The sequence below is a fragment of the Stegastes partitus genome, unplaced genomic scaffold, assembly GCF_000690725.1.
Source record: "Stegastes partitus isolate 25-593 unplaced genomic scaffold, Stegastes_partitus-1.0.2 Scaffold65, whole genome shotgun sequence".
NCBI classification, from domain to species: Eukaryota; Metazoa; Chordata; class Actinopteri; family Pomacentridae; genus Stegastes; species Stegastes partitus.
The window spans coordinates 205,689-223,543 of record NW_007577796.1 but is presented as its reverse complement, the minus strand read 5'-3'; the positions used below and the strand labels follow the sequence as shown (position 1 = coordinate 223,543).

Below are 17,855 nucleotides of genomic sequence, written 5' to 3'. Positions count from 1 at the left end.
AAAACCTAAAACCACAAGAGGCAAACTCATTTGAAATGCAAACAATTCCTCTCTTAAGCAGCATTCCTTCTTTTGTGTTAATTTAAAAAAAATATTTTTTTATATCATTTCTTATTTCAGCTTTATCTGACAGCCAGTCCAACTTCCTCCTGAATGGGAACTTTGTGGTGGCCATGTTCAAAAGGGAAATTAACTTCAAGGGAACTGTCATTGAGTACAGCGGCTCAGATACGAAAGTTGAGCGAATCAACTGCACTGACCGCATCGAGGAGGAGCTCATTCTACAGGTATTAACTACATTTATGGTATGTTTGCTTCATCTGTCCTGCTTCAGCCATACTACATTTATATTATTCTGGTATGCTTATTTCTTTATCATTTTCTGTAAAAGTTTCCTTCCTTCTCACCTTGGGACATTCTGAGCTTAATCCCTGTGTCTAAAGGGGTGATGCCTCTGTGTGGACAAAATAATGAACAGGTAAGTCCTTTGACCTCACCTTTCCCACCATTGTTTCCTCAGGTCTTGTGCGTGGGAAACCTCTACAACCCAGATGTGCGTTACTCCTTCAACATACCCATCGAGGAACACAGGGAGCAGTTTGTGTGGGATCCCTCAGGCTCCTGGCTCGAGTGCAACCGCATCTGTCAGGGTAAGATGTGAGCTTGGCTTCCAAATCTCCTCACATGAAGAATAGAATTATTTGTCTTTGACTGCAGTGAATCTTACAAAGCTTTACAGTTGTGCAAAATATAATACAGCTTTTCTGAATACATTCCTACATATTGCTGTTTGATCTACTTTTAGGCCCATTCTTCTGTTCACAAAGTGCGATATTTGATCATGTGGTGAGGAAAAGATTTATTGTTGCAGTTTTGTGGTCAAACCCCAGAGCCACTGTTTATATAGAGTAAAAAAAAGAAAAGAATATGTGTAAAAGTGTGAAATTTATAGGAACCACAATGTATCTTACAGCTCCTATTACATGGGATGTTATTTCATGAGCAAGGATCTACATGTCAGTGCACATTAGGATCAGCATCCTTTACACATAACTCTGTGTTTTCAAATCTTACTCCTTTGTCCTCTTCTTCCATAAATCCTCCTCCTGGCAACCCCAGTCTGACCCCAGCCAATCACATTGCCTGACACCTTCACCTTAGCCTTGTCCTTAACCCAACTAAGCCCCTCAAATTTCCCTTTTGGAAGCAAGCCATTCAGGATCTCAGTGGGTCAAAGTGCACAGTAGGATGCAGTAAAGAGGTGTATTTGTGGGGTCTGAGACCAACATGGACCCCTAAGGCTGCATGGTGAAGGATTGAATGTCAGAAAGGTGGTTAGACTAGTTACCGGTGAAGAAATGGGATATTTTGACAAGTGAAGTGTCTGCCAGATGTTGTCTGATTTGAACCTTGCCTTCCTTTGTGTGTGTGTGTGTGTGTGTGTGTGTGTGTGTGTGTGTGTGTGTTTGTAGGTGAGCGAAGACGAAAGGCAGTTTGTGTGCGCAAGAGTGATCACCTCGAGGTGTCGGACCAACGCTGTGAACATTTACCTCGTCCTGTTGCTGTTACTGAGCCCTGCAACACCGACTGTGAAGTCAGGTGTGCATTAATGCATAAACACACACGCACACACCCACAGAAAAAACTCCCAACAGCGCACACAGCCAAACCGTTTTCAACATCTCCTCTCTCGCAGGTGGCATGTTGCCGGAAAGAGTGAATGTTCAGCTAAATGTGGCCCGGGCTACCGCAGCCTGGATGTTCAGTGCATGAAGTACAGCCTGATGAAGCGACAGAGTGAGAGGATGGAGGCGAGCACATGCGGGGACGTCGCCAAACCTCAGACCAGAGAGCCCTGCCACGGTGACTGTCTGCTCAAGAGCTGGCAGTACAGTGCTTGGTCACAGGTACAGTCAGTGGAAAAATGACATTATACATAAAAGGTAAAAGGAGCAAATGCAGTTTGAAAGAAAGCACCAGTTGATTTGTTGTCTACAAACAAAGGCCTTGGTTAAGACATCACGATGCCAGATATAACGATATCTGGCATTTTGCCTTTAAAACAACATTTTTTAACAGATTGTAACTATGAAATGATTTATAGTGCAAATAAAGTCTTGTCATAGAGGATGTACAAAATGCATTAATACATGATGATGTATTGCTGTATACAGTGCTCTAAGACATGTGGACGTGGGAGCCGCAGCAGGGAGTCGTACTGTATGAACAATTTGGGACGGCGGCTGGTGGACAGAGAATGCAGCGAATACCAGAGAGTTGTCACTGAAACCTGCAATGACCAACCGTGTCCGAAGTGGACCGTGAGCGAGTGGAGTGAAGTGAGCCTTTGCACACTTGAACATGCACATATGGCCACTTAAAGACATACCCTTAAACACCCCCTCCTGTCAAACCATACTTTTTTTTTTTTTTTTTTTTACCTTGTTAACATGTCCATATTGGTGTTTTAGCAAAATTAGGAATGAGCACCATGGCTGAAGGCCTGTCTAAAAAACATGGATTCAGACTAGAGAACAAAATACTACATAAACCTAAGGAACCAATCATGTCACCTTGCTGGGTGCAGCTTTTGGCATCATTATTTTTCATCAGACAACGTTTTTGAAAGTGAACGATTATATTAATCCAATAATACAAACAGCCACTGGGTAGTTTTACAGTGTTTGAGCAAAGTTGTAGGTGAGCTGGTGAGTTTGAGCTGCAGCGAGCAGAGAGGGGTGAGTGCATAGATCTTCACATACAAAAAGACTCAACAGTGTAGCATTACATCCAAGCTATTTAAAGGCATGAAGTCATAATATTAAGGAAAAAAACTTGTAAATATGTGACTTTGATACACCGAGAGGAGTTTTAGGGGTTTAATCAACAATCAGAGATGTTCAAATGCAACAAAAAATGTCTGAATAGCTATCTTCTAATTCCTTGATGAAAGAGTAAACTTCAGCACACCTAATAAAACTAAGCTTCAGCACAGCCAAACGCCAGAAATAAACAGTGAAGTCATGGGCGTATATACAGTATAGTGTAATAGAACACAAAGTTGGACCACGTAGCTATAAAATTTAATGCACTTATAGGGCTTCCCCGAGCCAAGCAGTATAAAAGTCTTGCAATAAATTCTTCCTTTGTACGGCCTGTTTTCAGTTTTTATTGACACAGTGTCAGATAAGTCTTGATGTGCTGCTACGATCATTTTAGAGACTTTAGTGAAAGGTGTTTTTAATATTTAGTCCACACCCCACACCCATAAGTTTGGCAGTACAACGAGACTGGCAGTGTGTGTTTGATGTTTGGATTACATCATAAGGAACCACTTTCGCAATTTTCTCACCATAATCCTTCACCCGTCTCCCCCTCCCCCCTCCATCAGTGCCTGGTGACTTGTGGCAAAGGGATGAGGCACCGACAAGTGTCCTGCAGGATGGGAGCCGGGGAGGAAAAGCTGAGCGAGCACTTGTGTGACTCGTCTAGTAAACCTTCCGCCGTGGGGAGCTGCGAGCTGCCCGAATGTGCTTCTTGGCAGGTCGGCGTCTGGGGAGCGGTGAGTCCTGCAGACACACACAGATAACACACACTGGGGTGAGGTGACTCGATGTGATGGTGACTGACTGAGGAAATAGGTTTCATGTGTGGCTGTCTAGGAGTTTGACTTGTGTGTGGTCAGAGAGAGAGAGAGAGAGAGAGAGAATGTGGTGTGTAGGAGTGACCGTGTAGATTTCTAGTTTATGTGTGTGTGTATGTGTGTGTAACCTGATATACCTGCGAGTTACAGAGCTGTGCGTTCTCTGCAACTCCAGCTGCCATTTCCTCCGTGGTACTTTCACTTTGCCCTCATATCCTGTCAGACTAAACCTGACCCACAGTGCGCACACACACATGCAAACCTACACACCTTCCCCTGCGTTCAGATTTTTGGATAGATTTGGTTAAACTGAATGAAACACGTATGAATGGATGTCTTTGGCCATTCACAGTCTAGTTTATACGTGCAGATCTAATGGCCTCCCACGTGTGTTTGTATGAAGTCACAGAGCTGGAATATACCGCCTCATTATTGCGTATGTAATTATAATTTGCTGCTCAAATAAACCTATCCTGTGGCACTTCCTTAGCTCTCGTGTTGTACTTAATCGCGATTGGATGGCCTCGAATGTGAGTTAAGAATTGGGTAAAGGGTCGAGTTGAGACTGTGGGTGTGTACGTGAACGCACGTGTGTGTGTGTGTGTGTGTGTGTGTGTGTGTGTGTGTGCATGTCAGGGTCTTAACCAGGCTCTACTGAGCTGGACCTTGACTGAGGCCCCGTCTAAGATATCAACCTTGACACACTTAGATAGAGTTTGAGATAGCTTGCGGTTGACTGGGCATCTCTCTTCTTGTGTTTGCGTGTGTGTGTATGTATGTGTGTAATTTCGCCTTTCAGTGTGCGGTGACCTGTGGCCACGGCTACCAGATGAGAGCTGTGAGGTGCGTGTCGGGGAACTATGGCGACACAGTGGATGACAGAGAGTGCAACGCTGCAGCGAGGCCCAGAGACAGTCAGGTAAAAACCCAAAAAAACCAACACACACACACACACAAAATAACTGCTCACACAGCCCAGACTGCTCACATAACCTAAAGTTCAACCTTCCGGTTTACTGTTGTTTGTTCCAGGGTTCATGCTTTGCTCTTGTGGTAATAGACATAAAATGCAAGTCATAAAAAATTGACATTCATTAAGTAATGTATACAGTATTAAATGCAGATGTAATATGTATCGTCAGTCATAAAGAGACCTTTACAACTGGTTTTTAAAGTATTTTCACTAAAATGTCCATTTTACAAGCAGTATATGGCTTTCAAGTGATTTATTCCAGATTTTATCTTGCGTTAAGCAGTGACCTCTCTGAGAGTTCAAAAATGTTTCCCCTAATATTAAAGAACCACATTACAACTGCTATTACTGTAAATCCTCCAACCAAAGATGCCAGATTTAGAATAGTGATGAGTTTCACTTCCCAAGCCATCTTAAAGCAGAATCAAGTAATTCTGGCCAATTTGGGGGAAATGGATCAAGCTGTAGAAAGTGAGAGAAAAGAAAACATCTGTCTGTTTTCATCCTAGAAAACATTTTTTATTTAAACACTCAGCAGACATGGAGCAACATTAGCATGCATTTAAAATTCTGTTTCTGTCCAGTGCTACAAATAAATGGTAACATGTTGGCTGTCAGTCCGATATTTACTGTTGTTTTTGCTCTGGTTTGGTTTCCACCAACACCCAGAGGTGTTTATCTGGTACTGGAGCTGCTATACGCTCCACCAGACAAATGCTTACTTTGTCTGTTTGCTGTTTGGAAGGTAACAACTCTTGTTTAGTGACTTCATCAGAACTTTTTCAATGAAATTAGCTGTCTACTGTGGCTGGAAATAAGAACTTGAGAAGAACTGATCCAAGCAGTAAAGTTGCGGGTCTTAAAACTTAAAACAATCAGCTGAATATTTCTGAAACACTCAACTCCTGATTCTTCTGAGCAACTGTTCAATCTCGTCCTTGTAGATCTGAAGTAAATCATGACTCAGAAGCGGGATGACCTATTTTTTTTATCTTACGATCATCCATAAGCTGATGTCTTTTGATAATTTAGGTGAAATTCCCTCAGTCATGTTAGTATTTTAGCTCAATCACCTGTTGACTGGTTTAAAGTAGATCCACATACTGGCAGTGTTTCTTCTTCACTCTTTAAACAATTTCCTTCATCAAGCATCCTTAACATCCATTACACATTCCAGTTAAGCCAGCTGACTAGGAAAGGACAAAATCATTAGACTACATAAATGTTTAACTGCTCTGCTTTGCTCAGACCAAAAGTTCCAGTTATTGTCAAGGTGAACACAGACAATCAAGCTGCAGCCCACTCAGAAAACTTAAAGTCATGATATTTCACCAAAATCAGAAAAATGTTGTACATGTTGATTCTGATTGATTTGATGTAAAATTAACAATCAAAGAAATGTGACATTATTTTCTTTTTTATGATTAATGGCATTTTCACTTCATATTCCATAAAAATCATGAATGAGTTCTACCTTCTTCTCATTATGGCTGTGCTGTTTCCATGGAGGTTTTCCACTCTCCACACAAGAATTTGTCAACAGTCTTGTACTGTTAAGCTCTGAACACACACTATTCTGCACAGTGAAGGTCCAAGCAAAGTAACATTGACCAAAACACATTGTTGAGTGTAGGGGCCACTTAAGGTTTCTTAGACACTGATGGACACTGAAGGCAGCCTTGAACTGATGACCTTAAAGTCTCGAGATAGCTGATCCATGTTAGCTGTAGGAACTAAGGTCGTCTTGATATGGACAGACACTGTAGTTTGTGGAAGAAACAACAAAGGATATTTTTGTAACCTGGAAAAGTCAAAACAAATAACCTCTAACTGTGAGCAGTTTCTTTAGTCATTTAAGAGTGTATCCATGATAGGACCAGGCAGGGGCGACACAAGCCATCTCACCGATTTCGATTAAACTTGGCCAGTTTTAAGGGGTCCACCCGAAACTAACTTCAGTCTAAGTTGAAGGAAATTTGGTCAAAACTGGGGGAAGTTGATCACCCCTTTGTTTTGTTTTTTTTGTTTCTTTTTTTTAACAAAAATGACAAAGAAACCATCTAAATAACAAAAATATATAAAGCTCTACTGCTATAAGAATTCACCCAAGCCTTTTCATATTTTCAATGAATGTTATCCTACCCAAAGAGACCACCACAACGACCAAATATTCAGATGTTCGGATGTTCAGGTCCAGCCCTATCGTGGATGCACTCTTAAAATGGCTGAAGTTATCATTAGAGCGCCACATGGATCTTTACATCTAAAAGAGATACTGTATCTCTGAAGCATATTTACTCCCATCAATTCAGCGTTTTGCTGTATTACTCATGTATGACTAAGAACTCACAACAGAATACCTTGTTTGCATGTTTGTATTGCAGGACTGTGAGATGCCAGCATGTCCGTGGGCGTCTCCAGCACAAAGCACACCTCGTCCTGACAACTCTGCACAGCTCTTGACTCAGTGGAGATACGGCTCCTGGACTGCGGTAAGGAAACAAATAGGGTTTGATACGTCTATCGGAGTACATTACAATCTGTAGAATAGACACAGTGATGACCAAGACTTTACACTGTTGTGTTCCTTGTTGCATCTCTGCGAGGTCTGTCTTTGACAAAGACTGAAGAATAAGAATGTCGATGGGGCAGTTTGCGTTTCTGTGTGTTTAATGGAATCCAGTAATGATGGGTCTCCTGCATGTGTGTTTACAAATATGAGGCTGACATATTCAGATTCACTGTATATCCCAACATTCCTTCATATCGTACATACTGTACATGACTATGATCCTCTTTTGGCATTGTCTCTCTTACCCCCTGCTGCATCTACACATTCACACACACACACACACAACACACACACACATGTGCAGACACACTCAGGCTCCAGTGTCTGGGCTGAGAGGCCCCTCCGTCTCTCTGATACTTTGCATTGTTACTCGTGGCAAATGAAAACCAGATTCCATCTAAACACGAGTCTACAGTTTCTAAGATTGAACCCCGTCTGTCAATCTGAAAGTCACTGTGAGCTCACATGTCAAAGAGGCCAGCGCCAGTGTGGTCTCACACACACATATGCACGTGCAGACGCCACATGCACACACAAACATGCATACATTCCCCAAGCAGCGGAACTGCCATCCTGTTTAGAATGTCATCGATATGAGGGGGATATTAATGTGCCTATTTGAGCTGGAGCCATTTGATTGCATTAGGTATTCATCCCCTCAGTGATGTTTACTTTGATGTCCTCTTGAGATGGCAGGAGTGTAGAGCCTAAGCTGGAGAAAGCTGATCACGGAGTTATTTCAGGACATCAGTGACAGCAGACAATATCCGAAACGCATTTATTTGTGACAGCAGGTGTGGAAGCCACAATATATCATTTCCATGAAAAAAATGTAGCCTGATCTATTACAGTCAAAGAAATGTCTGTTATTTCTCATAGTGTGAGCACGTGATGCCAAGAGGTATTACAGAACTGCAAAACATTCTTCCTTGACTTCCTCGAGTAAAATATTGTGTAATCTAGTGCAAGTTCCCAAATTTTTCAGCCACAAACCGCCAATGGAACAGTGGCAGAGACTCATGTTCCCCAGGATCCCACAGCCCCACACACTAATGGGCCTGTGCAAACACAGGCCTGACAACAGCACAAAAGAACCCAACAACATCCATAATATTATTTCATAGTAGTTTAACATTGGCTAGTAGCAGAATGCATCAGTCAAGGTAATCTCCATGTATAAACTGTAGTAGTAGAGTAAATATACAGCATGTAGGAGCAGCAGACTTGGAGGTCATGTCTCTGTCTGGATGTACAGAGCAGCAGAATCCTACATTGTTGTGATCACTCTACACTGAGACGGATGGGCACTGTGCTTCAGTGCAGCAAGTCCATTCTGGGTTTAAGTTTTGGGACAGACATTCGGAGATCATCCTCCATGATTAGTTGCAATTGGCATTGAAATAGACCTGCTGCAACTAATGTGTGAGGGGTCGTGTGGGGACAATCAGAAGAAATCACTAATAGCATATTTTTGTATTTGCATGGCTTTACTCAAAATGTAGCTACAATTATTGCCAAAATTTGCTATTTATAATCATTTTTAAGTTTTATTTGATTTCTGGAAGTCGACCTGGGACCCCACACATACTCCCAACCCTCACTTTAGTTACTGCTAGGCTGAAGACACTTGTTGCCATCAAACAAGCAAGTTTAACCCAGTTCAGCTCTATCAAGAAAATAGAAAAAAAAAGAAAGCTCAAGACGAAACTGGCCTAGTAGTTTAAACTGAATGATGTCTGATAGTATCTTATTCCATGGATAAGAAAACATTTGATTATATCATCCAGCAACAATATGTTACAACTTTATTGAATTTTACTTTTTGCATTTAGATTGAAAATTGAAATGTAGAGAAAATTTTAGAAAAAATCTTCCATCACAGAGCAACTGATGAATCAAAACTTTAAAAACATGTGCTTTTGGTATTCTTCTGTAAGAAACAAGAAGCTAATTAGGAACTTCAGCTGGAACACAGCTTACAAATTTGCTCATGTCGCTTTATTTAGTATTCATACATAATTTAATGTTACTGGAGGTAATATTGATTTGTAGGTACATCGTATGTACAATAGATACACTGTTACCCGTAAAGTTGGAATAAAATATGTTTTTTACCTCTTCTCATGATATGATCATGACAATACGATTTATTCTTGATAGCTTCACCTGGTAACTGGGACTCAGTGTGTAATCATTGCACCTGGTCAAAAGTGATTACTGATGTGTATAAATAGAAATAAAAAGAGGAATATGTCTGAAAACAAAAAATTGTTCCAACTTTATGGGCGACGGTGTAGTATGCTCGCATTGTCATTGGGGCCTGTCACTTTGCAAAACTTGTGTAGCACAGGGAAGAATGTTGTGGTGCATTTTCTAAACAGTCACACCGCACATCGTGATTATTGTGAATCGGATATAATACAGTTGTGGAATCACTTTCTAAACCACTTGAGAGAAACTTTTTTTTTTCAATTCCACATGAGACAGTTTTTTAAAATCCCAGCTCTGCTTGTATCTGCATGTCTTCTAGTGCTCGGTGTCCTGTGGTAAGGGGAAGCGAGCGCGTTATGTCAGCTGCAGAGATGCCCAGGGAGGAGTGGCTGACGAATCACACTGCGCCCACCTGCCCCGCCCCCCGGAGTTCTCCGCCTGCTTCAGCCCCTGTGGCCAGTGGCATGCCGGAGAGTGGTCTCTGGTGAGTAAAACATCTAACTGTGTCCAATCAGTACAGATGTTTTTCACCGCGGTGACTTGCAGTAATCACGCCATTCATTTTTTCCAACAATGGTAAAATCACCCTGGAACAAAACGGGCATATGGAACTGCTGTTATCTTGATAATGAAGTCATAGTCTTTGATTTTCATCCAAAACTGTTGATGTCACTAAAAGAGCAGTGGCGGGGTGGATCCACTGATGATTTACAGTGATTACGAGATTTATTTTTTTTAATCATGTGTTCATGTGAGAATAAATTGTTTTGCATATAAAAGCTGAAATGAAATTTCTCAGAGAACAAATTCTGAAGTTTATTACATTCATGTCATATTAATTTGATTTCTACTCCTGTTGTACTGACAGCTACAGACTCGTGGGGCGTGACATCATGAAGCAATATGTTGGTGCAGACAATGAAAACAACACTCCCCAAACTAAGGCCTGTTTAAAACCTGGAAAATCTTTCCCAAAACCTGATTAGAGAAAAAAATGGAAGTGAAATAGGTCAAACAATATTAGCCAGGGATGTTTAAATGCTGATAAGACAGCCAGTCTGCAACTGTTTTCACTCACATGATCACATCACATTGTTCTCACATCAATGCAGTACATGTAGTCGAGCCTATATTAGAAATGATGCCTTCATTTTCTAGAAATATCTTGCACTTGAGATGAATTATCAGGATTAGACATACATACTTTGTTTTACATTTGTTGTTCACTTGTGAAATGAGCAGTTCTTTTCTTTAACATCTGTTTCTTACACTTTTGTTGTCTCTCTTCTGCCTCAGTGTTCAGTGACCTGTGGTGCCGGAAGAACCACGCGACAGGTGGTCTGCTCCAACTACCACCAGCCAGTGGACCAGTCTTTCTGTGACCCAGATGAGAAGCCTGCAACAGAACAGGAGTGTACTGCTGCACCCTGCTCTTCCGTCTACCACCGCCAGCGCATTAATGACCAGCCCTACGGATACCCTCAGGACCCAGGACGTCATCCCGGGCACAGCAGCTGGAATGTGCCCTCAGCAGACAACCAGTGGAGGACCGGGCCCTGGGGAGCAGTATGTTCAGCATGTGATCTTTAAAGACATAGCAGAGTGCAGAAATATTCAGTCTTGGTTTTGTCATTTTGTGTCATTGGAGCCTTTCTATGCATGACCAGCTTTGAATATAGTTTGCTGCATGTCCCGCACAGGCCATGTGTGTAAAACATGTCGATGAGCAGACCTTTGTGTCTGTCTGTAAACACATTCTTGTGAACACATTAACTTGGAAGGTGAGGCAGCAGCTGTTTTCATTTCCCAGGGCAGAAGGCCATACATGGTAAACCACTTCACAAACAGCACCAAAGTGCAGATTGGAGGGCATGCTGAAGACTGCAGAATGTATACACACTACATGTTGAGTCAGTGTATGTGTATGTGACATTCAGCACCTAATAGATGTTCAGGGTAGAGCTTTAGGTCTTTGGCTGAAATCATTAAGGTATGTTTAATACTCATTGGTGTGGAGCAGTTTAGGCTCTTAAGATTCTTGGCTTTGAATCAGGTTGGCTAAAATGCAGAGATAATGCTATTTTTGCCAGACACAAGTTCCTATTTTTTCCTTTTAACCTTGTTTGCAAGGTTTACATCTGCTTCTGTTGAGGCATGCGGGGTTGTGTGCCCTGTATTTACAGTCCAGCCTCATAGTGAGCAATTTATTTTGTTTGTATGTTTAGTTAGAATCAGTGTTGTGGGTGACTCATATGAGAAAAGTTGTTTATATCCACCATTCATTAATTAAACAGTATGCTCAACTCATGTTGATGGTGAAGCTATTTCAGACATTATAACAAACAATTTAATGCGTGTTAAATGGAGATTAATGTTTGGGTTAGGTTCATTTTGGTGGTTCATCTTCTAATCCTGGACAAATTCATCCCTGTGCAATGTTAAATCTCACGTGACCAGAAGCGTCACACTTATTCTGTGCTGTCTTCCCTCACACATACACAGCACTGAATGTGCTCATTCCCATTGGACAGTAGGGATGTGTCCTTTTAATTGGATGCAGAGTGTACCTTCTGCTCCGGTCAGGGCTGTGTTGTTTAGTGTTTGACACTGTCCTTCCTGGACTTGTTTCCATCTTTTGAAGATATTTGAGCATTGCAGCTGGGTTTAGTCTTGGCTAGATTCATGTAAATTCAGTTTAACAGGTTGTTTATTGTGCCAAGTATGTCATAGGCTGTAAGTAAGTTCAGTCACCCTGCAGTCAGTTTTTACAAACCTGCCTATGAGAGATTTTTATGAATAAAACTTGCTCAGGTATCATCATTTGACTTAAAGAAGCAGGTTTGGTCATGTCGTAAAAAACTACAAAAAAATGACATATGTAAACGTACACTAACTATCCTAGATTGATTTCTGTTCACTTTAGTCATGCATTTGAATAAACCAAGATGACCCTGTAAATACAACCACATACTGTGTGTGCTCTCCAGTGTTCCAGTACCTGTGCAGGAGGCTTCCAGAGGCGGGTGGTGGTCTGTCAGGATGCTGATGGCCGCAGCAACAGCTACTGTGATGAGCGGGTCAAACCTGCTGAGTCTAAGAGCTGCGACTCAGGGCCCTGTCCTCTGTGGAACTACGGCGTCTGGGGAGAGGTGAGGCTATATTTAGAGTTAGGAGGACAGAGTTTGTCCAGTTCTTCTGCTTACTCATCTTGAACCCTATTACAGTTGGCACAGATCTTTTGTATTTCATCCTTATCGTCTGTTATGACTTCTCCGTCTGTATATCTGTCTCGCGATTTTCATTTATTGCACACAAAAAGGCGTTTGCCAGTTGAACTCAGTCTAGAAAAATGTCTCTTAAAGCCTGTGCTGATTCATTGCAGAAACATGGAGGGCAGTAAAAGTTTGTGAACATAATTTTTCGTTTTCTCCTCCCTTCAGTGTACCCAAACCTGTGGTGGAGGAAGGAAGACTCGCTTGGTGGTGTGTCAAAGACCCAACGGTCAGAGGCTCAACGACTACAACTGTGACATCCTGGACAAGCCTCCCGACATGGAGCAGTGCAACCTGCAGCCCTGTCCAGGCTCTGCCTCCTGGCATCGTCGACCATGGAAGCCGGTACGATAGTACTAATTTTCCTCCGACTCTTATCTTCCTCGCTCAATGGCACGTCACTGTGAGTAGACATGGTGTGTGCTAGCATGACCTCAGACTTGTGTGCTGAGTGTGTTTTTAAGCCTTAAACTGTAGGAGATTTTGAGGAACAGTAAGTGCTGGATATCTTGCGCCACTGTTAACTCGACGACTCCAGCCCACCCAGATGGGCCCTGCAGTGGCATGGTGCTGATTAAAATACAAAAAAAAAAAAAAGGAAAAAATATCCCAAAACAATGCTGCTCCATTTAGGGGATCATTAAAAACACATGGATCCCATTTTGGGCCAAGGCTTCAAATTAAAACCTATAAATCAGGACAGCGTTGTCCAACAATGCCATATATTCGCAGAGGCATAACCCTAGAAAATATTTATTTCATATATGAGGCGTGAAGTAAATGTTCTTTGTTGTTATTGCTGTCTTCACCCTGTATCCGAAGTACACAAGTGTATATTTGTGTATAAGAGTTAATATTATGACCTTTATTGAACAGCTACGAATGACTGTCAGTGTATTTTCTATTTGTATCTTTGTACAGTATGATTTTATTTTTCAAGTAGCTAGATTACTGAATATTTAATATTTTGCTGGTACTCTTGGTCAGACCTCTCGTATCTCTTGATGAGTAAATGCAGTTTGTACAGAGGAAAATATTTTCAAAACATGCTTCATTCTTATTTTTGATATTGTCTTTTTACTTTAGTTGAACTTAGAATGGTCTCATCTCCGTCAGGGTGAACTATCTGAAAATATCTACACTGTCGCCGTTGATGAGAAAACTCTGCAAACAATATTTGAAAACGCATTAAAATTAAGTGCCTTGAAATGCAGAATAAGTCAACAATAAGCATTACAGAAGAATTATGTAGTCTGTTTCACATAAGAGAAGGATTACAAGCATGAACTTTCCACTACCGTTCTCACACCGTTCTTCACTCGTTGCTCATTTTATATGCAGTCAAGTCGTTGGGAACAATGGTTTTTATATGTGCTGTACCACAAAAACAATGGGCTGTCCAATGTGTCATCTCATGTGTTGATCAGAATTGTGGAAAATTTAGACTCCATCCTAATGTCACATTTTTTCAAGGAAGTCTGTTGGAGATTTGGTTCTGTCGTTCTGGAAAAAAGCCACAAAAACAATAACTTCAAAATGCAACTTGTGGTGATATTGTGTTACTCGTGATAAGGTGCTATTCAACTGAACATTATACAGTAGTGACTTATTGGTTTTTGTGAAAATAAGGTTATTTCCAGGCTTAGAATGAATTTATTTATTCTGTTAATGGTAGGTAGCATTGGTGCAGCTTACTGAGCATAAAACTGTCAGTGCAGGAAGTCGAAAATCGTCGAGACGTTCTCTTTCAGCTTTTATCTTTGTCCATAAAACAAACTTAAGCACACAGATACCTCCTCTTTATAAAGTTACAGTCAGTTGGTGCTGTTTCTCTTTCATCCTTTGGCCAGTTTTTTTTTTTTTCTGAAGGATTTTTTTTTTTTTCAAATGAAACTTATTTATTTGTTTACAACAGATTATGAATTGTTGCAGCTTTAATATTTTTGTTCCGGTTTAGACTGATGTAACACTTTACTTGAATTATTTGTCATTTTTCCACACACGTCACCTGGACAGTTCTGGTTTGAACCTTTGGCCGTTGCAGTCATGTGACCTTACCAGAGGTGTTAAACATAGTACTGCAACGGTGGCAACTAAGAGGCAACTAAACCCAATGAGAAGGTTTGACATTGTTCAGTTGAATGAGCAGAAAATGCTCAATAAGTCACATATGTTTTCATTATCTGCTGTCTGGATAAAAAAACAAACTACTAATTCCTTGCTAATGAGTCTGTATTAAACATAAGGAAAAGATTTAAACTACAAAGCTTGTTTAAATAAAGCTGCTCTTATTATTTGATTACTCTAAAAAGCAACTAAAACCAGCTGACATCAGCTTTAACCTGCTGCAGCAATGTCGAGGTGGACTTCAGGGTGTGTGAGTTCTCTTTTTCAAACCTAAATATGTGCAAAACACTTGAACACAGTGAAATACTGCTATTCAGTTTTGTACTCAGTTAAGTTAAACTGTGACAACTTGGTAACATGTCTATGCAAACACACTACTTTTGCCATATACAGTCTGACCGAGTGCTGGAGTCAGACACTCAGACGCTGTGCACATGCAGATTCAGGCTCCCGCAAGCAATTAATACCAGCTTTAAAATGTGATGTGTGAGCATTCTGAATTACATTCAGATTAAGGCAACATAAAATTATCATGACACATGTTTCAGGTGAAGTGTTGCAGTCGGGTCTGTGTTTATGTTGGTATCCTCCCCAGTGAGGATCTCTGCAGTCTCTCCCTCTTTGTGTTTTTGCTTCTCTTCCTGTGTGAGTGTGTGAAGACTTCCACTACAACCAAGACTCCTCAGCCATGGCAGTTTCACTCCCTCTCCCTTCTTCTTCTTCTTTTTTTTTTTTTAAAACCCTGTGGTGCAAAGTTGCACAAATGCAAAGGGGCAACTCTGCTTTATTTTGCATCTTTTGATTCGTTGTTGTTCTTTTTTTTTGCTATTTATTTCATTCACATGCAAAAATACATAAACATGTTAAATTAGCTTTTTTTTTCAACTGTAAAGACTATTAAAGAAACATAACTGTGAAATTTGTGTTGTTTCTCAATCAAACAAAATACAGGACTGTATGTTGAACAGCTTTCGGAATTGCTTTTTACTCTAAAGGAAGTTTACAGACACATGGAAGAATACAAATGCCTCACGAGGAAAAGCATTGCAAGATGTCAAAAAACAACAAAGCAAGATGTAGAATAAGACACAGTACAATGCAAAATGGTAAAAATATATATGTATATATATGTAGTTTATTACTCAAACAGGATAACAGATTTTATACACTAATATTCTCAGGTAAATCATGTGCTTGCAATACATAAATCATGGAGGTGAGGGACTGTAAACAGCCAGCAGCAAACACTTGATTTGTAGCTCATTATGGGGTATTTAGTATTTGACCCCCGCTTGACTTCAGCAGCCTTTTTTTTTCTGTAATTCTTATGATAATTCAGTCTTAGGCGGAATGCTTAAAATCTGCTTCTTAAGCATCTGTAATTCTTCACATACCTTGGCATAACGTAGCGTAAAAGCACTGTAGGCCTTTTCCTTTTATGTGTTTTAACATTTTATTTCGTGATCTCCCTGGAGAAAACATACACAGCGCAAATCAAACGTTGGCTCTGGGTGGCACATCTGTTTACCATTCTATTAATGGAGCTCTCTGTGATGCATTTGGCAGAAGTCCGACAGAGTGTTGCTCTTACTGCAGCAATAATTGGTATTAATTCATGCTGGCAAAGGTTGTTTAGTTGAGGAGATCCAAAAGCAAGAGCTGGAAAACCCAGTATATACAGAAGACAGAATTATAATCTGTTGAGGTAATTCAAGCAGTACAGTCAAATAATGTTATAATTCAAGTTAACACTTCACCACAGAGTAAAACAACTCATAATACAACATATTGGTAGATCCCACAAAACAAAACCAGCAATTTATCAGCTACAATGAAGAATTCACTTTAAATCTACCTCTATATCAAGAAAAATTTAAATTACTGCTATGTATGTGACTTCTTCATGTATTACAATTAGCCATTTTGCCTTTTCATCATTGAATAGACCTGAAACTTACAAACTGTCCTGGCGGAATGGCTGATGTTTAGGAGATGATGCTCTTTTAGAAGCCAGAGAAGGATCAGTTGGTCTGAAAGATTTTTTTTCTTTTTATTCATTTATTTATTGTTGGCATTACATAACATTGTCTAAATATTTCTCATTGCCTCAGAGGGTGTCTTACCTTACGTAATGGCCTCTTCTGCCTGGAATGCCCACCAAAAATACACAAAATGGAGTTTAGCATAGATGCAGATTTTACACCCCCAGTATTATTCACATCAATTTGGAGCAGTAGCTCATAAATGAAATCCTTGCCATAAAGTTATATATTCAGTATATTCTTAGGAAAATTAAACCCAAAGATTTCCCAAAAGATCTGATATTAGTGCATATTGTTGTGTCTCTTCTTGGCTATGCACTTAAATGTATTCTTCCATAAATACTGTACCATTTCTTTAATACTTACATTCCTGAAAATACACCTCAATACATGTTAGCAGCAGCTACTATATTACACATCCTACTATCTTGATAATATTTACAAATGTACTTTCTGACAAACAAATCCAAATCTACCAATTCAATCTGTGCTTTAGTTTGTTGTTAACATGCATAGAAGTCCCCTCAAAATAATCTTCCAGTTTTAATAAATCTTGCAGTGACAGCTTAAGAAACTCTGATGCATAGCTGCCAAAGTTATATTGACTTTTAAAACTCATTTGTCACATATAACAAATAAAAGACACAAAACAATTATCCCATTTATTGCACAAATGAAGAAATACAGACACGTAGTTCAACACAAACTATCAGGAATGTAAATATCATTAACTAATGGTAATTACCTTAAAAGTAATGTCGATGTCAGCTGTGTGCAAAGATCAACAATAACGGCTGTGTTTGATAAATTGTCAACCGAGGCACCATTTTAGTAATTTATGCCTGTTTGTTGCTAACAAAAACATACCATTTCCTGTCCAGCGTGTGTTTCCCATGGAGGGGGATCGCAGCAGAGCGTCTGCAAACTAATCATGTTGCTTCAAATGAAATCCACATGCACAACATTGACATACTTGACTTTGGCCTGAGGGCAATGGGCAGGAACATTCTCCAAA

At 40.3% G+C, this 17,855-nt stretch overlaps 1 protein-coding gene across 1 annotated transcript in view; it reads left to right on the top strand.

Moving 5' to 3' along the window:
- Positions 1 to 17,855, top strand: part of LOC103353233 (A disintegrin and metalloproteinase with thrombospondin motifs 20) — an 82,987-nt gene that overhangs the window by 46,474 nt on the left and 18,658 nt on the right. The window contains exons 17-28 of the mRNA XM_008276104.1: positions 121 to 287; positions 521 to 650; positions 1,473 to 1,599; positions 1,697 to 1,907; positions 2,175 to 2,339; positions 3,392 to 3,562; positions 4,443 to 4,562; positions 7,001 to 7,108; positions 9,719 to 9,883; positions 10,696 to 10,965; positions 12,387 to 12,548; positions 12,840 to 13,016. Of these exons, the coding sequence (XP_008274326.1) occupies positions 121 to 287; positions 521 to 650; positions 1,473 to 1,599; positions 1,697 to 1,907; positions 2,175 to 2,339; positions 3,392 to 3,562; positions 4,443 to 4,562; positions 7,001 to 7,108; positions 9,719 to 9,883; positions 10,696 to 10,965; positions 12,387 to 12,548; positions 12,840 to 13,016 (1,973 nt within the window). The remainder of the gene's footprint in view (positions 1 to 120; positions 288 to 520; positions 651 to 1,472; positions 1,600 to 1,696; positions 1,908 to 2,174; positions 2,340 to 3,391; positions 3,563 to 4,442; positions 4,563 to 7,000; positions 7,109 to 9,718; positions 9,884 to 10,695; positions 10,966 to 12,386; positions 12,549 to 12,839; positions 13,017 to 17,855) is intronic.